This window comes from Pinus tabuliformis, chromosome 1_1, assembly GCF_031772625.1.
Source record: "Pinus tabuliformis cultivar Carrire ecotype Pingquan chromosome 1_1, CPIR1, whole genome shotgun sequence".
NCBI classification, from domain to species: domain Eukaryota; kingdom Viridiplantae; phylum Streptophyta; class Pinopsida; order Pinales; family Pinaceae; genus Pinus; species Pinus tabuliformis.
The window spans coordinates 352,535,159-352,559,791 of NC_142297.1; the positions used below are offsets into that span (position 1 = coordinate 352,535,159).

The window sequence follows — 24,633 nt, forward strand, 5'->3', positions numbered from 1 at the left end:
GATACGAGGGGCTCCCTCTCTACCTACTTCAAGTACCATGACCATCAATGTTTAGCCCTCTTCATCAAGGATATTTTAGCGCACAAATCTCAGCTCCTACACACCCTGACCCATTGTTGGATGACCAATTCGATCACCTCATACTTTCATGTGGATCCTTCATATTAGAGCCACAAGTGTCCAGTAGAGGTTTAGGGTGCACCAAACAATAGAAGGATGAGATCTTGAGCCCCTTCCTAGCCTCCCCCGCTTGTGGACCAACATATATCATCGATACCAGTTCAACATTGTCAAACCGTACATCAATTCATAGGTCCTTAGAGCATCAAAGGGACCAACTCCAGACAATTCAAGAGTAGGCTAACTCCAACCCATCTGATTACCTCTAAGTACCATAGGATTACTGAAAGTTTGTTCAAAGTTTCTTTCTTTCAACCACAAATGCTAGAAGTATCCCTCACTCCTACATCCCCACCTAGGATCATGTGATTGGACCTGTTGTTGGTGCTAGGAGACTTCAATTGCGAGCCTATGCCTAGCTCACCTCCCTCACAATCAATCATCAGACTTAGGAGTCGTTGACATCTTTGGCTCCATGACAAAATCTTTCTATCTCACTCATTCGTTCTTAGTAGCCTACTGATTATTTTGTATCATTCCAAGGCTTCTTATATGTGCGTCACGATGACACTACTTCTTGTTTCTTTCTTTCGTTATGTTATTTATAGCATTTTCTAGGAGCTACACTTACACTCCCATATCGTATTCATACTAATTGCACTCTTCTTTAGTACCAATGACCTACTTTTGTGGTCATTTATTGGACAGTAATAAAATCATCTTATCTTATCTTGGAAAATGATTGTTGGATGGTTCTTTGTCTCGGTTGATTATTGGTGATTCTTTGATGCTATGTGCTAATTTATTGTATGTTATCTTCTTCCATCTTATACTTGTTTATGAACTAGGGTTTAATGAAATTTTCACCAAATTTTTGTTGATGTTTTATGGCTCTAAAATCTCCTTCCACAATATTTTCATCAAGCTTTTCTTGAGGAAACTAGATTTATATTCCTTCATTTGAATCTCCAAAGATGGCATCAAAGTCTACCCCCCTTACACATGCAAAAATTGGATGAATTCGATTAGAATCTCATTAGGATAGTTCCAAGTTGGTTCTCATAGACTCTAGATGCAGACAGACCATCATATACCATGGTCAAATAGAATCTGCCAAATGTGCCACCTACAAGAGTCAAAGACATAGACATGCCTAATTTTTGGGTGCCCTCTATACTATGAGATCAGAGGACGCTATCACTTCCTATATCAAAATTCGAGAGACTCCCTCTCTACCTTCTTCAGGTACTAGGACTAGCAACGCTTGTCCTTCTTCATCAAGAAGATTTTCTGCCATAAATTTCAGTTTTTGCACACCATGCCCTACCTTGGGATAACCAGGACAATCACCTCATACTTCCATGTGGATCCATCAGATCAAAACCACAAGCGACTAGCAAAAGTTCAGGGTGCACCATATAATAGAAGAATGAGATCTCATGTCTCTTCTCAGCCTCACCACCTATGGGATTAAAGGATATCATCAAGAATAGTTTGGCAATGTCAAACCATATATCAATCACATTTCGTCATAGCACCAAAGGGACCGACTCCAAACAATTCCAAAGCAAGATGCCCCTGGCTCGTCCAATTACCTCCTAGCTCCATAGCAGTGGCCAAAGATCTATTCAAAATTTCTTTATTTTGACCTTAGATGCTAGGAGTATCCCTCGCTCCTACATCTCCCCCAGGATCATACAGCCAAATCCACCTTTAGTTCTGCGGGACTTCGACAATGAGCCAATGCCTAGTTCACTTCCATTGCCGTCAATTATCAACCTCCCAAGATCATATGGTCAAACCCATTGTTGGTTCCAGGCGACTTCGACAATGAGCCAATGTCTAGTATGCTTCCACTGCCAACAATCATCAAACTCAAGAGCCCTTGACATATTTAGGTCCATCGCCATATCTTCCTGTCTCAGTCATTCCTTCTTAACAAGCTATTGATTATTTTGTATTGTACCTTGATCTTTTATATGTGTGTCGCGACAACACTACCACTTGTTTCTTTCTTTCTTTATGTTATTAATATTTTTGGCATTTTCTAGAATTTGCGCTTGCACTCCCACATTGTACTTGTATTGATTGTAGTCTTCTTCAATCCCATTGACCTACTTTTGTGGTCATTTGTTAGACATTAATAAAATTACCTTAATCTTATTTGAAAGAAGATAAAAGGACGCTAAGGTTTAAAGTTGTGAGGAACACAAGTTTTCCTTCCTCATCCTCCTTGAAATTGCTTCCATCTTTATTCATTAAAATTTCTCTCCTAGACTCCATTAGCCCTTGATTGAGAAAGGCACTAGTCCTTTCTCTTGTGCCAATCCAAAGGGTTTTCTTTGTCATTATATGTGTTTTCATCTATTGAAACTTTTGTAATTTATTATCTTGTTTACTCATTAATCAACCCTAATCTTACACTTGTTTATCATAGATTCTAGAGTTGTTTTATTATTGTTGTTATGAAATATTTGCACGTTATAAATTGCAACCCTAGTTATAATAGCAAAGTCTAATTTATTGATTGCATGAGTTTGGGAACTTATTTGAGCCTCTATTGGTAAATCTAGCCCTCTAGATTTAGCCATCAAGACCTTTGAACTCAATCCCTTGAAATTATACCTTAAATCACACAAAACCCTAATCATTACATACATGTCCTTGGGTAAGTCCTGTAGTAGAATCCTTAAGGGCATTTAGCTTAAGTCTATTTGGGTTTACTTGATCTATGAGATCTACTTGGAAAGATTGCTTTATGTGGATTGTATCCAACCACAAAAACGAGGGGAGTAGTTGCTAAGGTGACAGCATTAACTATCCCATTTTTTCTCTCAATTTAGGTTGCTCAGTGAGGCTTTGCATTAAGGTCCTAGATATTGTAGTAACAGTGCAATTTCTCTTGGGGACATTTTGCATAGTTCTTCATATTTTTAGATTGAGTGAGCTCTTTTGGGGAGGATAAAATCCACATGATCATAGTTGACAATGTTGATGTGAGTAACATCAGAAGGTCTTCTACATTAGTTTGGTGTCTTAGCATGTGGAAGACAGTATTTGCCTCTTATAGTGATTTATGTCTTCTTTCCTAAGTTTAACTTAGCAAGAGTACAATAATTAAAGTCAGTTACTTATTGTGGACTATTGGGTTATTTTCTAAGGATAAATAATTTAATTATTATTTAAGTGACCTAGAAATAATCTCAACCATTGATCTCGAAGATGGTTCTAGAAAGAGATTAGCGTTAGGGATTTGGACTCAATTAAGATATAAAGGGAGCCTAACGTGGAGGTGAAGACACAAGACGAAGAGCACAATTTTGTGAGCGAGTCATCATTAAGAGAGAGTGAGTCTTTGTAGTACGAGTGGCTCATGACCAGTGCGCAAAGGAGAGGCTCGAGTGGGTTCATGTGAATCCAAGGAGGTTGTGTAGAAGGAGATTGTTGGGCTGAATTGCCAGAGGGAGATCATGTTTGTTTGTAGGAGGCTGAGTTGTTGGAGTGCTAGGGTTTTTCCAATGTGCATTAGTGGCAGAGCGCGGATCTGATTGCTAGAGGTTGAGTTCTTTGGAGCGATTTCATCTAGAGGCAGATTTCGTTGAGGTCGATTAACATAGGCAGAATTCATTCTAAAGGAATCGAGTTGCAATTTCCAGATTGTACTTCTCCTTGTATCTCTATGGGTCGAAAAACTCAAATTTTCCAAATAATAAAATGACAAAGAAATGTTTGTGGGTTAATTAAATCTGCACTGCTCTCTAACTTATGGAGGGGTTGTGGGCTACAGTGTACGTTGTAATTCTGATATTTGTAGTTCCAGCTCGAACCGGACTTGGCCAATTTCATCCAACTTGAACCCGACTCTACTTCTGTCGAGATCTTGAACTTTGGAAGCTCACTGTAAGCCAACTACTGACTCCACGGTTGTGATCTCTTCTTTGTCTTTAAGTGCATGTGCCTTCTCCTCAAAAAATCTATTGATTGTTTGTCTTGACTGCATTGATTATCAGCAATGCGTGTTGCTCTCGAACCCTCAATTCATCAGACACCCCAAAAATCTATTGATTGTTTGTCTTGACTTCATTGATTATCAGTAATGCACATTGCTCCCGAACCCTCAATTCATCTGAGACCCCTTGGTGTAGTTCATGTAAGGTCTGGATAGGGGGCGCCACAAGATTTAAGCTCGGGTTCTTCATATGCGTCAGTTGGGCCCTTTCGTCCTCTGTCTCAGCGCGCATAGATCCTTCTGGTAATTGAATTCAGAGTCATCTTTGTGTCCAGAACTGACCCGCTCGCTTGACTCAAGCTCGCTTACTTCCCGCTCGCCTGTCCAATGCTTGCTTGTACCCTACCTATTTGGACCTGCAACTCGCGCAGGTCCTGCTGCAACTTTCCCAGCGCCTACTGGTACTGTTCCTCAAAGTGGCACCAAAGCTTTGAGGTCGTGTTGCAAACCACATAACTGATTTCATTTAAGTCCTCCTCAATGAGGACCAAAGGTGTCGCGCCCGTTGTTTTGTCGGACTTTTGCTTTTACGTTGCCATGTGGTAGTCCTCTTCTTCCGCTTTTTGACCACGAAGGGGGATCCCAATTCCGCGCCCCCTTCTTCGTCTGCCTTGGTCTATTCCTCCTCCTGCGTTGTTTCAGGGTCTGACTCTTCAACCTCAATCGTAGTTTTGGCATGCTCGGCTTTTTTTTCCTTGGTTGCCGCTTCAGCAGCTTCCCTTGCCACAGTTGCTTTCTCCTGTGCAGCATTTTCCCAGGGAGCTTTCTGAGTCGCATTTTTTCTATTGTCGTGGTTTGTATTGCTGACCCTTCAGTAGTCATGCTGGTACTTGCATCAGCATCCGAAGGGGTGAGCCAATCACTTGACCACTTGCTAATGACCCCTACGATATCTTCTTCGACAACCAAGTAAGGTAGCTTGTGCCATATGCCCTGGCATCCTTCTTCGCTCGAATATGCAGATTATGGAAATCTGCCTTGATGTTTGCAATGTCGGTGTATTGTGCGTGCAAAGTAGGTGATAGCCTTGGTTGTTGGCTAATCACCATTCGGAGGTCCATCTCGAACAATACCCAATACATCTCCATGACACGCGCAGGGTCCTTAGTAGCCCATGTCGAAGCCAATGCATTTGAAATTTGCCAGGGAACTTTGTAAACTTACTGTCATTTAACAATACCAAATCTTCATTCTTGAAGGTGTGTTGTTTGATATGGCGATCATGCCATGCCTTTTCATGGTCCTTTTGCACCTTCCAATGAAATCCTACCAAGAAGTGATCCTCTCCCAGTTTTACGAGCTGTGCGAGTCGCTCCTCATAGTATCGCAATCGGCCATGTCTGTAACTGCTGAAATCCACAAACTGGGCACAATATATTCCATGGGCATTATAGCCTCCTGCCCATACACCAATCTGACGACGTTTGTCCTGTCAATTTCTTACAAGTAGTCCTATATGCCCAAAGGACCGCTGGTATGCGTACATCCCAGTCATTCCGCTTTGCATTGCAAATCTTTATCAAGGCGCTCTCTAGAATTTTATTGAAGGCTTCCACCGTTCCATTTGCGTGAGGGTGATAAGCCATACTCTTCTGATGATATACCTGGAATTCCTCAAGCAATGCAACAATTGTTTCATTTAAGAAGTGCGTACCCCTATCACTCATTAAAATTTTAGGGCAGTCGAACCAAGACAAGATGTATTCAAAGATAAACTTCATGGCTGTAGCTGTGCTACAGTCTTTCACAAGTTGTGCCTCCGCCCACCTGGTCAAGTATTCAGTCACAATGATAATGTATCTAGCCCCTGTCTTTTTCCCTGGTGGTTGTATTGGACCCACAAAGTCTATCGCCCATTTGTCAAACACCTGCAACATCACTTGCAATTTAGGGGCAATTCATCTCTTCGTGATGGTCTCCCCGTTCTTTGACAAACATTGCACGCCCTGCAATAGGTCTTAGAGTCCTTATGCACAGTAGGCCACCAAAGTCCTGCACGTAGGATTTTTTGTGTAGTCGCTCTCCCTGCGTAATGTCCTCCCACTATTCCTCCATGTGCTTCTGCCAGAATGCTTGGTCGTTCATACTCCGGGACATATCTGCGCAATATTTCATCAGAGCCCATTTTGTATAAATGTCCAGCAATTACAGAAAAATCAGCCGCCCGAACCACCAGTTCTTTCTTCTGTTGCGTTGAATATCCTTCCAAGTTTGTACCTGTACACATAAATTCAATAATATTTGCAAAGTGATTGTCTGCGACGCGGACAACGAAGAGCTGTGCATCAGTGAACCCTTCCTCCAAACTTGTAGACTCATCACCAGTCTCAATCCGCGAAAGGTGATCAGGACTAGCATTCAGGCGTCCTAGCTTCACAAGTACCTCAAAATCGTATTCTTGAAATAGCGACAACCACCTGCAAATCTCCCCCCCGCCCCCCCAACACAGGCTTGTTGACCAAATATTTCAGAGAATAATGCTTCGTATACATTTTGAAGTGCGCTCCTAACAAATAGTGTCGAAATTTCTGCAAGTCATAGACCATCGCTAGTCCTTTGCGCTCTGTGCTCGAGTAGTTCTTTTCTGCTTTCGACGACTTCCTACTCACAAATGCTATAGGGTGGTCAATATCTCCTTCGCCTGGTTGGGTCAGTACCACACCTAGCGCAATATAAGATGCATCTACATGAACATGAAACTCCTTCCAATCCGGGAATACTAAAATGGGCACAGTAACCATTTTCTCCTTCAAAACATCCAAACTTTTTTGACAATCCTCGTCCCAACAAAATATTGCATCTCTTTTCAATAGTCTTTCCATCGACGCAATTATTTGCGCATATGCCTTGATGAACTTCCTGTAATATCCAGTATGGCCCAACATTGCGCGCAGTTGCTTAACGTTCTTCGGGGCCTCCAAATTGACGATGACTGCAATCTTGGCAGGGTCTACCATCAATCCCTGCTTGCAAACCACATCACCCAAGAGTATCCCATAAGGTACACAGAATATGCACTTCTTCAGACTAGCAACATGGCGCTTTACCAATAGAAACATTGTCTAGTCATCAAAGTATACCTCCAAAAATTTGTGGATAAATTCCTTGAAGGTCACAATTACTACGCGCGAAGATATTGCGGCACATTCTTGATTGCAAAAGGCATCATTGTGTATTGAAAGAAACCCCACTCAGTTGCGAAGGTGGTCTTGCTCCGATCCTCTGACATCATCTTGATCTGATGGTACCCTGAGAATCCATCTGTGAAAGATTAGGCTTCCTGCCCTCCAACATTCTCCATTACCTCGTCTATAAATGGCGTAGGGAATGGATCATGGACGCACGTGTCATTTAGATTCCTCAAGTCTACGCATATTCGAATTTTGTCCTGCTGCTTCTTTTCTTGAACCACCATGGGACTCACACAGTCTAACTCCTTCACAAGTTCAATGTTCCCAACTTCCAACATCTTATCGAACTCCTTGCGCACCTTTTCTTTATATTTGAGATTTAATTGGTAAGGGCAATGCTTTACTAGCTTCGCATCTGGCTTTAAAGTAATCTTCATGATACCCAGATCCCCTACTATCCCTTTTAGATCAGAGAACTTGGTGGGAAACAAGTCCTGATATTCGTGCAACAGCTCCGCGACTTTATCAATTATATCTTCATCCCAATAGTCGCCTATCTTCACAAACTTCGGTTGCGCTTCTGATCCAATATTCACTTGCTTGGTCTTTAAAGGCTCTGATATATCAGGGATCTTCGCCTTAGGTCCCTCAACTTCACGTTGTCCTTCAGACTCAGGGATGTTGATGTTTCTGGGATCTTCTTCACCCTCCTCTGCGACCACATTATAACATTCAAGTGCATGGTGCAGCTGCATACTCCAATCTGGTTGTACCCACGCAACTAGTTCTTCAGGCATCTTGAATATCGCAGCTTTGATCATCTGCAGTGCTTCATCTATGCACTGAAACCCATCTTCAAAGTTGAAATTCAACAGAAAGCTTTCCTTCAGGATATATCCCATTCGGTGGTCCCATGTCGCAGTTCAGTTTCCAAATACCAGTTCATTGGGATGGTGTCCAAAGTATGAAAAAATATGTGAACCCACTCTGGTTGTGGTTCTTCTCCCCAGGCTTTCGTCCATCACGCCAAATGCTCATGTGGATCATCCTTCCCTGTGTATTTCTCTACCAAGCGGGTATTGGCATACCCAAACCTCAACTTCATGATTCTTCGGTACTCCTTACAATCAACAAAGTTGTCCTTATTGTTGGAAAATGTGCAACAAGAAATGTTAAATTTAGAATGTGATAAAAATAGACCTAAAAATAGCATGTCTAAAAATAGCAGTTTGGCCAGTGAGATCATTGGCCATCTTAGGTGAGAGGTGAAACTACTAAAAATAAAAAGTTCTAAAAATAGCATTTTTGGGTCCCTTCCTATTTATAGCAGTCCCTAGTCTATCTATAGGAAGTAAAATTAATTTTGGTCTTAACAGCAGTTGGAAATATTAATTAATTAATTCAGTTGAGTTAATTAGTTAAGGAAATTCGAATCTGAAATCTTTGTGAGCATGCACATGAGTTGTCCCACTGATTGAGGAATTTATCCTTAATTTCCTCCACTGATTGAGGGAATAAGTATGAGTTCTATAATGAGAGAGTCAGTTGACTTAGTTCTAACTAGTCAAGTCCAGTTAGATTATTTTAACAAGTTGTTAAAATAATAAAATATAGTTTGTTAATGCTTGCATGCATGTGACAACTATTATTTTAGATAACTGAGAATTCACTCATGGATAACTGTTGCATGTCAGTTCTGTCAGAGACCCAGTTGAGATCAAATGTGGGACAGTGTACTATCAGATGCTAGGATATTTCTAGTAAGTATTCCTTGCATGAGGAAGAAATCTATTTTCTTCTATGACTACATAGTTGGACTTGAGGTGACAACAGGTATGATTAGGCAAATTTTCAGCCTATATAATGAGGCCTAGGTAGTCCATGATTTTCATCTTCTGATTGAAGATCATCAGGATCTTTTGATTACAGAGAGAGCAGGATAGCTATTGAGCTTATTCTTTTTGTATGTTGTTGAGGATCTACACTTGATTGATAATACATGGTTGGGGTTTTATGTTGGTGCTTTCCCCTGGATATATCTTGTGTTATGTGTGATTATTTCTCTTGATCAGTTATGCATGTTTCTACTTGATGTTGCTCATGAATTCGATTATGCTTCCGCTTAATGTTTTGTAGAAGTAGAACAAGTAGTATGCTTTAGGACATTGCATATATCGATTTGTTCTACAGGTGGAATTTCTACATATACGTACCCCACCAACGGGCAGGCATACCTCGCAGCGCAATATCTAGAGCTTGGAATCGTTGTTCCTTTCGTACATCCCTTTCAAACTTATCCAAAAACAAATTAACATCTTCTAAACCATCATAATAAGGTAAATTTCATACCTCTGTGGACATGCATCGAAACGACTTTGTAAGCCTATTACAGCAAATCGATGATACTTCATGTAGTCGGTTATGCCAGTGCTCAAGCTCCTCATCAGAATCCGAGGTGCAGAAACTATCCCTATCCCACGCAATTGGTCCATCCACAGTAGGGTTGATCCAGTCCTTGTCGCACGCAATGATCTTATAGATCTGATCCAGGTCGTCTTCTTCTTCATAATCGCGGACTGGTTCAGTATATCGCGCACCCTCAGCTGGATCTAGTGGAACAATAACCCTAATCTCCTTCCTTTCAAATGTCATTCTTCGCTTTTTGAGATTGATAAACGCGTCCATGTCGAAGGCCCAATCAATGCCAAGTAGTGCAGGGCAAGGGTTGTTATCATCGACGATCTCAATCACCTCAAAATCAGCTAGGGTGCTTGCTCCTTCAATATTTCGTTACCCCATATAGGCGCCCCATAGGAATGATCTTTTGTTGGTTCACCATTCGTAGCTGGATAGGAGACCACTACAACGCAGGTCTCCCCATTCTCTCCCAAGTTTGCTTTGGAAAAACATTTGCATCATATCCTAGATCAAGAATTACCTGATCCATTTCGTACTCTCCAATTTGCACAGTCAGTGTCATCTCGCGACCGGTTCGTTTCTTGCTTTTACCACTTTGCGTATTGCGCACTGTTCCGGCAGAGGTTATTTTTTCCCATACAATTATCTATTAGTTCCTATAGCCCTTCCACCACCTTCCTATCCCTTAAAGGCTTCGTACAAGTCTTCAAAAATGTCGCTAACAACAAAGGGTCTACATCTTGCACGTTATCGTTTCCTCTGGATTTTCCCTGACTTCCAGATGTAGAGGCTTTCGCAAAGCTCTTCTTAGCCTCCACAGAGGTTTCCTTTTCTTTTCTTAGATTGAACCCCGCTTCTTTTTCAACAGCCTTGCATACCCGCCCATCAACTTCTGCCTGCCTCCCTTTGTCTTCTCCAGTGGCAATATCGCTTTGCATAACGATATTAACACTAGGCTCATCTTCATGAGGTTCTGACCTCATCATTTGGATGTTCTGCGTAGGTTGTTGGGTCTGAGTCTTCTTTTCTTGCATATTCGCTATAAGTATTGGGCAATCTTCTATGACATGGTCAAACTGCCTACAATACTGACAGGAAGGGTGTGTCAGATTCTGACAGTCACGCACGAAATGACCTGCTTCTCCGCAATTGTAACAGATGATCTGACCATGACCCCTTCCAGCTCCTCCTCCTCGCCCTCTTCCCCGGCCTTGAAATCCTTTGCACACCGCAGTTGCGCTCTGATCTTGAGGCCGATTTTCTGCCTGCATCCTATATGTATGGGTCCTTTCCATCATCAATTCATAGCTCCAGCAGTTGTGCTCATCATGTCCTACCGATTTGCAGAAAGTGCAAAATAACTGCGCAGGGTCTAGACAAATTTTTGCAAAAGATGACAGTTATCCGTTGCGTGTTTCCCAGAAATTTGACAAATAGCGCACCATAATGCTACTCCCACACTCGGCCCAGCAGTGTTTTCTGGCTTCAGGGGGATAGGGCCTCCCCCTATAAGATAATTCTGATAGACCGGGCAATGGTCCTTATCATGACCATGGCCCTTGCATTTCAAGCACCAAACTTCTACGTGCACCTTCGGCTGGACTTCCTTTCCTTTCTTGAGACTCTGCAACTCCATGTGTAAGCTAGCCAATTGTGATTGAATTTGTTGCACCCCCAGATTCGTATCCTGCACGGGTGAAGCCTCCAACCTCATGGAAATCTCCAAGGCTTCAGCTTGCGTTCCTATTTTCTGTTGAGACAATGGCAATCTCAGATGAGGCAATAGCGAAGCAATGTACCAATCTCTGTGTTGATCATTCGTGATCTTCATATTAGCCGGTTGAATTAGACACTTCAATCTTTGATCAAAGTCCCACACGACTCATTTACCCTCTGTTGGATCTCTTTAAACTCTGTCACTGACTGGGCTTGCGATTTAGGGTTCTTAAACTCATTGTTCAGTGCGTGTTGTGTTTCCAGCATAATTGCATTACCCGAACAAAACTTGATATACCAGCTCAATGCTCTGTACTATAGCATCGTAACCAACTGCACTTTCTTCATGTCATCATCTGTAATCTACTGTGCCTTCCATACAGCATCTGCGACAAACCAAAATTGTTCAGGGTCTTCAGTCCCCAGACCCTTAAACACAAGCATCTTCATCGCGTTTGCCATGTTGAATGATGGAGGTGGAGGTGGAGGTGGAGGTGGAGGTGTAGGTGTAGGTGTGTGAGGCAGAGGTGATGGTGGAGGTGGAGTGGATGGATTCAATATCCCTGCGATACCTTGTCTTACTACCTGCAGCGCACCTAGCAGTGTCCTCAAAACACTACTTTCTTCGTCACTATCAGACACTCCTAACAAAGGACTGTATTCAGCACTTGAATCTAGGTCTCTTCTGAATGTTTTCCCACTTCATGTAGCTCCCGTTAGATCTCTTCTAAACATTAATTTAGTGGCATAACCCTTTTTTTGCACAATAGCATTTTAATCCAAGTCTTCAGGGATTTCAAATACTTACCTCTTGGCCCCTTGAAAAACCTGCGCTCTACTTCGCTATAACTGGTGGACGTATCGATCGCGAATTCGGTAATGAATCCTCCCAGAATACTATCGATCCAGTAATTGACAGCCCGCGCGATTTTGTTTTCTAAATCCTCTAAGCGCTTCACCAGTTTTGGGGTCCACACAATAGGGTTGTCCAAGTTCCACGTGCCCTGACTATCTGCCAATTTTGACAACCACTGGTGTAATTTGCACGGAAAAGAACAAAAGAAAATTTCATGCTCGTCGGTATACAGATACCTATTCAACCACTCTTCCTTGGATAGACGTGGATTCCTGTTTTCCTAAGCCGCAAATTCGTGCAACTTCTATTCTATCCACTTCTCGATTTCCTTCTTAATTGGGAACCATTTATTCAACATCACACATTCCTCAGATAGATCCCGGTCCCGGCAACAGAACCATTTGTTGGCTTGAGGGGTCCTGACCTAGGTTCAGAGTTAGTTGTGCCAACCAACAAAACCCTAATTGTTGGCCCTTTCGGCAACAACCCGCGTAGCGCAGGCTGCAGTCTCACCCGAAGCAGTATTGGGGGATGACAAAACTAGGTTTCTGCATCCAAAGGTCAGTGTGATGGGTTCCTGCGGCTTCTAGGGCTTCTTTCAGTCTTCGCAAACCCTAACCCTTAAAATATAAATAATTGTAGTAACTCACAAAAACAGAATCTAAACCTTCGTGAAATGCTTTAAACATTCATAATAGTAAGTAAATAAGAAGATATGCTACTTTCGCACATCAATTAAGCATTACTTCATATAAATTCAGAATAATAGAGTGAATATACAGAAATTGCATAAGTAAAGATAGATGCACAAATACACAAGTATAGCTCAAAATAGTCTTTATTAGATGTATTATTTGTTGTTACAGACTCTTCTTCCCTGTGCACTCAGCTGTAGGGGCCCGCACACTTAGTTTGCAGACTTACCAAGGTCGTCGCGCACTCAACTTGCGGACTTACCAAGGTCTCCGTGCACTCAGTAGCAGGAGCCTTCCCCTTCACCTAAGTACAGGAAACAGACTTTCCTGCCTTAGCTTAATTGCCCATACAATGATCTTCTATTCTATCCTTTTTCCTTAGACTCGTTATGACTCCTTTATATATAGCCTTCTCTTTTACAATACCATGGTTCGCGAACCATGGGCAGGTCACAAAACCTCCTATCTTCTAACAAACTAAGGGACTAAGCCCCTTTTGACTCCTATGACCTTCGTGCTCCGCTCCCACAAAATGCGGAGACTTTACAATTATAACAAAATTAATGACAAATTTACTAGTGGTTTTATTTTTTTGGTGATTCAATAATTATTTGGGATTGTCGGGGATAAATTAAATCCCTGTGAGAAAATAAATCTGACTGGTATTAGAAATTTAACAGACAAGTCAACATTGATGGTATAAGGCCCAACAACTCCAATATCTTATTATTCTTTGACTTTTCATGGAGTTAGTTCGGGAAATATCACATTTTATTGTAAGAGAGATTAAGCTCCCTCTATAAAAAGGTCTTTTCTCCATTCATAGGAAGATTTCGGTGGTGTGAGAATATAAGGAAAGAGAGAAGTAATAGGAGATTGTAGAGCTTGGAAGTTGAAGATGATGGATGTGTAGCTCCCTTGTATTCAAATTCATGAAAACCAATGAAAAAGTGGGGTATTGATTTACTTTGTTGTATGGTTATGTACATGCTCCTCAATTATTGCTAATATTTTGTACAGATTCCTTACCATCATTCTAATTCTGAAGGCCTAATAATGAACCCACTATTCATTAACGATTAAGCAATGTGAGGTTCTCCCTCTTGTTTATTCGACATTCTAGTTGCACAATTGTTTTCCATTTTCTATCAAATTAAGTTGCAGATTGAAAGTACATTTCAGCCATAAAACAGTACCTTCATATTAGGATTGATGAGTGCCACACATATCCCTCAAAGACTAGTTTTTATAACACAATTCCAGCAAACACATAATGTTAAATTGCATCAAATTAGTTCCTTTCCGCATAAGTATACACAGAAATTATGAATATATCCACTAGTTTTTCATCCATTAGATAATTAAATGTAGCAAACTAGCCTTTTCTACCATATAGGCTACCCCGTAACAGTCGATTGTAACAAACAAGTTCTTTCATTCCATCCATTTCTTGACTTCATTAGCCTGTAGGTTGATAGGCATTGGTCCCATAACATCCCATTTCATTGTTCAAAACAATTTTTTCATGTATTTGAATTTTTCTGTGTGGATCTACTCAAAAGTATGCAGAGTGGGACACTCGTTGGAATATGGATGTGGAAATTATACACACTTGAAATTTGAGTAAACCTACAAGGAGATAAGTCAAAAATATGACGAAAAAAATAGTTTTCTTCTTTTCCCTCCAAAAATATTCTCCCTTGGGGATGACATCATCATCTTGAATCCTATTGGTTCTCTTAAAGTTGATTTTGTTAGTACATTTTTCATTTTGAGGCCCATTTTTTACCTCAAAATTCCCCTAATAAAGAGCTGTGGAAGTGACAGTGGGCAGCCTTTCTGAGTTACACAAAGCTATCAATTTAATGCTTCAAACTTTATACTTTGTGGGTGCTAGTTTTTGCTGTAACAGTAGCCATGCCCTGTCCTTGGCAGGCAGATTAGTCACCCATCCTTTCTGCATTGTTCTTTTAAAAGCCATGGAAAAAAAAAGGACCAACAATAGGGGACTGGCCCCCGGCAGCTTCTGTTCCTGGTGAGAGCATTCTAAACAATGATTCCTCAATGTATGGCACCTCTCTGCCCTTGCTCCCAGCATCTTTGGGTTCTCCCTCAACAGCCATTATAGATTTTGCAAAGAAGCATCAACCCTTCAAAGATGTGGTTAGCCAGCCAAGAATCTGTCTCCGACTCTCCACAAGGAAAGCTTACAATCAGCCAATTTCATTGCGGAGACAGTAAAAATAAAATGCACCCCTATTCTTCAAGCTTCTTATCCAAGGTTAAAAGGGCACTACAACGATTACAAAAAGCATGGTCTAATCTATAGATTTAATGGGTTAAGGCCATTATCTCCAGCCCTGAAGAATTGGACTGACACCTTATCCAAGGTTAAAAGGGCACTACAAAGATTACAAAAAGCATGGTCTAATCTATAGATTTAATGGGTTAAGGCCATTATCTCCAGCCCTTAAGAATTGGAGTGACACCTTATCCAAGGTTAAAAGGGCACTACAAAGATAACAAAAAGCATGGTCTAATCTATAGATTTAATGGGTTAAGGCCATTATCTCCAGCCCTTGAGAATTGGAGTGACACAACTGGACATCAGCTTACAATGTAAGCTTCTATCATAAATTTGTTTTTTATTGTTTATTTGGGAAGTTAAAATATTGTAGTAAGGCCACTGAGGAGGGACCATGGTTTCAGGGCAGAGCAGGCCTCTTTTCCAAACCCTGGTTCCCTAAATTTAACCCTGCATCAATGTCTACCACTTCAACAATATCCAGATGAGGAAACCAAATCTCCCCTTATAGTTGTGGAAAGAGGAGATCTTGCAAGAAAGGAAAATTGTAGGAAAATTCATTAAGATGGATCCCAGTCAAGAGTATAAAGCTCTGCTCTTGAGATTTCAATTGCACTCAGTAACTCGACGGTGTGAATACTACGTTTACATGTAGATTTTTTCTAGAAGTAATCCATCTAAAAAATCTTGCCCCAAAAAAGATAAGCAACAAGGTTGAAAAGCATCACACATCCTCCACAAATGAAACCAAGATGGATTCCGACAGGTTAGCCAAAAGGAGGAGGAAATAAAGTGTGGATGCACAAAAAGACAGCTGGAAACTCAGTTGCCAAAAATCACAATCCAACAAAATTAAAACCCTGAAGATTCAGCTGCAAAATTCTACAGATGGGAAAAAATATTTCAGCAAAGAATGCCCAATATTAGCTAAGCTGGCAAAGCAAGGACTTCCTCACATTAAGATACCAGCCTCAAGTTCTCAAGAATCAAAATGCAGAGATGAAGAAGAAATATAACAGGATTGAATTTCAAACTTTTACACTATCTTTGGTTGAACTTTTCAGTCTGTGCTGCCTACAGGTACAGTTGGCGCAGCATGTAACACAGTAAATTTAATAAATTTTGCTCTTCTTATAAAGTAAAGAAAAGAAGATGCACTTTGGGAAGATTTAGATTAGTACGAGTTCTGCATGTGTAGAACATTACTGTTGTAATCTTCAATTCAACAGTATTGCATTTTATTGCCCCCCGAGACTTGTGCAAATATTAAGGAACAAAATCATAGCATTCATTTCATTAAAAAAATTCAAATCAAAATTAGCAGTCTTGTGACAAATTTAAATTAAAATCAAAATCATGCTCCTATGAAAATTTTCCCTTGAAATCTTCTTTACAGTTCTCTCAAGAATTTCAAAAAATAAAAGAAAAACATCAGTTATTAAAAATTGCAGGTTCTAGTTTGCCCAATATGCTACAAGTTGAAAACATGGGTGATGGAACTCTTCAGACAATTGCAGTCACTTACTGAAGGGCTAAAGCCATCAAATGGATTCTTCCCAGCTTTCGAATCTGCCAAGAGTTGCCTAGCATTATGTATATATGAACGCAACCCACCTGGATAACTGGAATCAAGCTTTTCTACCTGTTGAACATATATCCAGATATTTCTAATTTACATTAGTCATCCCAATACCTTATTTCTTACTGCAAGTCCATAAGTTCACAAAAACATTGAATTCTCATTAGACCCGAAAGAGCTATTACAGTTGTAATAGACAATCTCTAATCATAAGAAGCACATGCAAGAAATATACCAGATACAATATAATGACAATCAAAATTTTGAAAGAGTGATAAATGCAATTGGCACAAATAGAAAAATAAATTAGACTATGATTTTTCTTAAATGAATACATAGAACACACAACAGAATATGGGAACAAAAGAGGCTCCATTTGAGGACAGAAGCTAGAACTCCACAAAGGATTCCAACCAATATAGCAACCTCGGGAGACAAATAACTGGAAGCTTAACTTTGGGGCTTCAAAACAAAACCTGGCCAAACCAGCAGAGTGGGGCTGCAGGAGTCAACAGAGATTAAGAGGCTCAAAGATGAATAGGCAAGCAGAATTTGATAACTTGACAATGTCTCAAATTGTGTAACAATTATCACTTCAAAGAACAAGAATAGAAGGTTAACTGGAAAATTGTTATAGATCCGCTTTCAAAGGATACCATAGAGGTCAATTGGAAAAATGAGTCAAGACTGGTTAAAGTACAAGGATTGCTTGAGTTTGTTGATAGCAGGTCATATCTGAATGGAAAGAAATCACATAGCAGATCATATAGCCAACTTATAATTCATAAGTGTGGGGAAGTATATGATGACATTACAATAGTGCAAGCATTGGAGAAGAGGTCGGTTTAACACAGTGTTACTTGGGAGCGGGAGTGAAAGCGGGGAGCGGGAGAGAAAACGGGAGCTTGAGCGACATTTTCCAAAGCTCCCAGTTTGGGAGTGAATCATGAAGCGATTTTTATATAATATATATAATTTTTATATTTTTTATATTTTGATACATATATGTCAACAAAAACATGTAGAATGATGAATTAGATATAAAAAACATAAAAAACAAAAACATAGATTGATCATTGAACCATCAACCATATAACATCAATCATCTAGAAGTTATAATCTTGATTCTTCATCAACCACGTCCACAAGTTAGTAACATACAACATATTGAGTCTCGTAGTCATGAATTCATCAATTTTAAAGTTTCAACTTCAAGCTTTCAAAATTGAAAATTCAATATATATAACATTTATCATCATTGATCAACAAAGTTGTACTTGTGAGCTAAGTCTAACCATTACAAGAAATAATATCTAACATGAAATGAAATGTTATAAAATGAATTATGAAATGAAATGAAACAACTTTCACGAAGCATCATATTCATAATTCAGAATCATTACCAATGAGTTATAATTGCCAACTTCAAACTTCAAACTTAAATTGTCACAGTCATATATTGTTTACAAAAATATCATTAAGATATGAAAGAGTCAAGAGTCAAGACTCGACAATTATGAAAACTAATAGAAACTAGAAAAGACAAGTAAATTGTAAATCTATTATCTACTACTACATGTGGCCCTTGCCACGAGAAGTGTCTAGACTCTAATGTATGAGCAGGTCGTGGTGGTCTTCTAGGAGTCTCCCGCACAGACCGACAACCAGAACCAGAAGGCGCATGCCCTCCACGTGAGGGTGTAGATGGAGGTGGCGACTGCAAAGGAAAAAGACTTAGAACTCGAGCACTGCTACTAGATGGTGGAGGTGGCATGGTTGTTGCTTCATCTTCCTCTCTTATAAGTTTCGCTTCCAGTTCTTCAAGATGTATAGTGCCATCCTCCAAATTATCATCCTCTGGGTGGTTGTCCCAAATTTTATATGTTGGATCCTCATAAGCCCGATCACAGTAATGACTCAACAACCTCAAGTTGTAGTGCACATAAACCAAGCTTTCTGCCCAGTTTTCATTGAGTCTGTTTCTTTTCACATTATGTATGATGTTGTAGGTGCTCCAACACCTCTCTGCAAAAGAAGTATTTACAACCTCTGAGAGAACTTTTTTTGCCAATTTTGGCAAAAGTCCATGGCCGCCATATGATTCCCACCATGTGAGAGCATCAAATCTGTCTTTATCTTCCATTGCATGAAAGGTACCAAACAAACTAGTGCAACTGAAGTATCTGCCTATCTCAAGACGCACACTAACACATTCCTCCCTTTCAGGTATCAACTTTTCTAATGCTTCCAAATATCTTGTAGATACCTCTTCATCTATATGGGGTTTGGACCTAACCCCACCCCCTGGTGCAGGTTGGCCCAACCAAGATGTAGAGTAGTATTTTAGCGTAAGGATATACGCCAAGTAATGTAGTGGAACATTAAGTTTACCCCACCGTATACACACACAATCGTGAATCAGTTTGTACAAGTTGGGATCATTGTTATGAACAATATCTTTTATTTGCCCCAACATGGTATCCATCTGCTCATACACCTCGCCAATCACTGGTTTATCTGTATCTGCAAACCGAATCATGTGACAAATGGGCTTGGTGAAATCCAATACTTGCCTCACACGTGCCCAAAACATACCATCAAGAGTGGCCTCCTCCACCTATTCAAAACCTTGCCTGTTAGCTGCATTTGTAGCCCTTTCCTTTAATACCTGCCAATGTGGAATTGATACCATGCTAGCCAATGACTCTCTTACCTTCAAAAGGCACCTAAAGGTGAGGTAATAGCTACCAAATCTAGTCCTCACAATCTTCAACAACTCCAATCTTGAGTGACTGTGGAAAAGGCCATGGGTATTGCTATGATTTGTAATAAATTGTATCATTTGTTTGCCTTTCTTGTACAAATCACCAATCCATTTGTATTGTTCGTTTTTGTTCTTATGCATCAAAAGGTTCATTATGTAAGCCAAACACCAAGACCAAAATATGTTGGGGTATTTATCCTCAATAATTGCTCCCGCTGCCTTACAATTAGGAGCATTATCAGTGATGTCCCTTGGATGAAATTATATGGCCCCAAGTAATGGTTCTGCAATGTTGATGGTGTTCTTGAACTTGTTTGAGTAATCATATGCTGAAAGAAAGATGGTACCACTAACAGACACAGCAGGAACATTTATCAATGACTTGCCTTTTACATTTGTCCATCCGTCAAATACAATGGACACCCTATGGTCAGTCCAAGAACTTGTCATTCTATTCAAAGAATGTGATATTTTTGCTTTGTCATGATCAAGTCCAACGGTTCTTGCCTTGTCATACTCAGGGCTCTTGTATCCTTTAGGGGCATCATTTATGGCAGAAACCATTTCGTGCCAATAAGGTGAGCAAAGAACATTGAATGGTATCTCACATGCATAGAGAAACCTATAAACTTTTGAATCCACATCATTCCTACACCCTTCATCAAGGAAATCTGATATGGTTCTACGCTTTAAACCTGGTGACCCTGTGCCTCCATATCCTTGTGCATGTGATTGTGAGCTTGGTTCAAAGAAACCCTTTGATTTTTTAAATTTGTATTGGGCTTCCTCCTCTTCCCTTATGTATTTGGCTCTATCTGCTGCTGACACACCTGTACAGGTTTTGATTCCTATTTGTTTATTTCCATCTCATGGCATTTTCCCGCAGAGGTGTTTTCTGGCACGAGTGTATGAACCTGTGTAATTATTGTTGCAATGGGGACAATGAAATTTAGTGGTTCCACCCCCTTTCCCTGCTTCAGGCCTGTTAACATATTTCCACAATGGGGTTTGGTCTTGTTTAGTTTTTTGAGCTGACTCATGTTCACTCTCCTCCAGCTCCTCCTCACTAGGGTTTTCATCAAATCCACTATGTCCCCCTTCTTCATCCCCTTCTTCATTTTCAATTTCAACCCTCCTTTTTCTACTCTCCAGCACCATAATAACCAAAAAAGGAACCAAGAAGAAGAAAATGCCAAGAAATATAACCATGATGTTTGAAATTTAAAGTTTTGAATCTGCAAAATTTAAAAAAATGGAATGGGAATGGGAATGGGAAATAGTGAAAATTTATTTAGGAATAATTTAATAAACATTAAAAAAAATTGCTAGACACTCTATTCAATATTGTAGAGCCTACCTCTTTGGCGTCCAATCTCCCCTTGCAAGCTCTTCAATCTCCCCTTGCTCCTTGCTTTCTCTTGCTCTCTCACTCTCTTGCTCGTTGCTCCTTGCTCTCTCACTCTCTTGCTCGTTGCTCCTTGCTCTCTCTTGCTCTCTCCTTGCACCTCACTCTCTCCTTGCTCTCTCTCACTCTCTCCTTGCTCCTCACTCTCTCCTTGCTCCTCACTCTCACCCTCTCTCAATCTCAATCTCACTCTCACTCTCACAATGATGAAATGAAACCCTTCCTCCCTCCTTTTATTTCCCAAAAAACCAATTTTTTTCCGCCCAAACTTTTTTCCTACACAACCCGCTCCCAACAGTCATTTTCATCGCTCCCGGAGCGACGCTCCTTGCTTCGCTCCGGAAATAGGCAAGGAGTGCAAATTTTTTTTACGAGAGCACACTCCCGAGTCGCTCCCGCCCGGAGCGCGGATTGGGAGCGGGATAGAGGAGAGGAGGGGGGCTCCCCCGCAACACTAGTTTAACAAAAGAAATCATATGATAACTCTTGTTGTTGCATCAGTTGGGAAAGTAGAGGTAGCTAAGATAATCATGCTAATATCCAACAAATGACCAAAAAGTAGTTCAATGGGACTTTTGAGTACAATAGTGGCAACACAGTGTAGAAGCATAAAAGTGACTCCCATATAAAGCAAGATTTAGAATGTAAAGTACAGATCTAGGCTAAAACATACACACTAGACTTGAAGAGTGGAGAGCATTCTGGCAAAAAAATGTACAAAGAGAGTACATCCAAAATCCTGATAAAAATAATGTAAGCAAATCATGGTTCATTAGAGCTAGCTCCCCTAACATTTGAGGCAAAATGAACGAAACTCTATATAGAAGGCTATCTGAAGGAGGACGTGGAGCAAGAGATGGACTGCAAAATGTGTTGCTACCTAGAAGATGCAACCGACAATTGAGACCTAGAAGAACACATATGACTGCTAGTGTGAGATATGGTACAACAATGTCCCTAGGGTCTCTAGGAACTAGATATGGCCACCTACCTCCTCACTAAACTAGGATGGGAAGCAAGGCCGCTATCAATCGATCACTTGATACCACTGAAGGGTAGGAGCATCATAAATTAGCAAGTGATCGTTTTGGTGGAGATTAATCTAAGGGGTGGTTATGGGATCTAGGAACAAAATCCAAGGGCCTCCTCACATACAAAGTTAAGCATCCTTGGTCTGGACACCAAAGGAAATTAGAGAGGCTCCACGACCCCCTAAATATTCAATGGAACTACCCCAAATCTTGTAATAAGAGGGGCAGTGAAATATGAAGTGCTCCTTCCTCTCAACCTCCTAAGGATGGCACAACTAGTGAATTCTATCCAACTGGTTAAACCAATGTTTGACAACAAGCCACGATCTATGTGAACCCAATAAAGTAGCCCAAGATAATGCAAAGAACAAGCATCCATTACAACACATGTACAAAGGATAGGCAATGAGGTCATCCCCCAAATCCATGAAATGCTCTATGTAGAGGACCTTATTTAGATGTAGTTATCCAAGTTACTAGCATTAATTGCCTGTAAATGTCATCCCCAGTAATCTTGTTCAATGCCCACCTAGTAGGCAAGAGGTGGCCAACTACCAAGTGCATCAAGGGAGTATTTGGAAAAAGAGAGGTGGTCCAACAAAATACCCACAAACTTCAAAAGCTCCAAGACCTTACAAAGCAAGAACGTGCCCACCCAAGGGAACTAGCTAAAGCAATGAATTCTAATGTGCAAAGGGCTAGGTAAGGATACCGATCCCAACTTACAATGATGTCAATAAAACTACGAACACAATGAAGGAATGAGATGAAGTCAAACGCAATCTAAAGACGAAGGGAGTGAGCACTAACTCTACAAGAACGATGCCTTGAGAGACTATCTACTTGGGTTTGTTAATGCACCGAAGGATAAGGGTCTGAAACCTCTCGGCAATGATCCAATCAAACTTTAACCTTTGAACCATAAAGAACTTATGTCAGATAATGGAGTCCATGAGAGACATCTTGGACAATCTATGTTGGAAATGGTGCCAAAAACATTGTCTCTCAAGCAAAGTCCAGGACTTGTAGCCCTTGCTGACTTGGAATTGAAGAAAATGCCCCATGTTTGTAAGATCATTTGACAAATACCCCATGTTAATGATTTTTTCCATACGTTTAGGCATGTTTTCCTGCCTACATTTTCCTTCTTTTTTTGTTATTTTGCTATGATTATCATGCCCATCAAACCATGTAAGGGTTTTTTCCATAATAGGACAGCAAGCTTGAATTTAGTTTTTAACTTTTTTATGCACCCTCTTATTGCCATTTTTCATTACAGATAATATAATTTAAATTTCTAAACAATTGATTTTTGAAATGAGGAGGCTTTTATTTTTTTGTGTAGTGGGTGATTAATGCCATTTTATGTGTTTTTGGCACCCTACGATTGAATTTTGAAGCTGTCCATTTACACTGCAAATATGCCAAAGGCCTTGGATCCATTTTGGCAATATGAGGAACTTGAAGATGAGGCAAACCGACTATGACTGAATTGTAAATTGTGACCAGCATATGACAGGAGGGGTTAGCCGGTTGAAGTACCATTTGCGTAAATTCCTCGAGCATGATGTTGAGATTTGTAAATCATCTAGCCCGGCGGTTATGAGAGTTGCACATGATGCAATTTATCCAAAGGATAGAAAGAAAGAAGAGGCAACTACAAACAGGGTCGAACGTGCAGGCAGATCTTCAGGGCTATCTACCTATGAGGCTGAGGGTAGTGGGAGGGGCTCCATAGCTTCACCTATTGAGAGCTCATCATTGTTTGTTCCAAAAATCAGAGTTGGAGTACAACCTTCAATCAAATCAGTGATAAAATAAGGGAGAAGCAAGAAGCAGACAGGGTTATCTTTTCTAGAGTGACATGCCTCTCAGCATCACCAAAAACAATCCATTTTGGTAGCCAATGTGTGATTCCATTGATGTTGTAGGCTCAAGGTACAAAAGCACTACATATGAGGAGTTATGGGGGCCAATCCTTCAAATAAAAAATAAGGACATCAACTCTAGATTGTCAGAGTTGAAGCAGTCATGGGAGGTCTATGGATGCATAGTGATGTCTAATGGCTGCACAGATAGGAAGGGTAGAACCCTTATAAATTTCTTGGTACATTGTCCTGGAGATACCATGTTTATTATTCAGTGAATGCATCAACACATGTAAAAGATGCAACATTCATATGTTAGTTGTTATATTGGTTTTTCCAAGAGATTGGTTTGCATAATTGTGGTGCAAATCACTAGATTGTCGGAGTTGAAGCAGTCATTGGGAGGTCTATGGATGCTTAGTGATGTCTGATGGTTGGACTGGTAGAAAGGGTGGAACTCTTCTAAATTTCCTGGTACATTGTCCTGGAGATACTATGTTTATTAGTCAGTGAATGCATCAACACATGTAAAAGATGCAACATTCATAAGTTAGTTGTTATATGGGTTCCTCCAGGAGATTGGTTTTCATAATGTGGTGCAAATCATAACAAATAATGCAGCTAATTATGTGGTTGTTGGTAGCATACTTATGGACAAACGCTGCTCATTGTTCTAGACTCGAGCGTTGCACATTTTATCGGTTTGATGCTTGATGATACAAGGAAACTCTCCTTC

The 24,633-nt window shown here is 40.4% G+C and overlaps 1 protein-coding gene across 2 annotated transcripts in view; it reads right to left on the reverse strand.

Moving 5' to 3' along the window:
* Positions 1–24,633, reverse strand: part of USP (UDP-sugar pyrophosphorylase) — a 285,855-nt gene that overhangs the window by 198,395 nt on the left and 62,827 nt on the right. For both annotated transcript variants that reach the window (XM_089391942.1, XM_089391943.1), the window contains exon 4: positions 16,776–16,892. In XM_089391942.1, the coding sequence (XP_089248068.1) occupies positions 16,776–16,892 (117 nt within the window). The remainder of the gene's footprint in view (positions 1–16,775; positions 16,893–24,633) is intronic.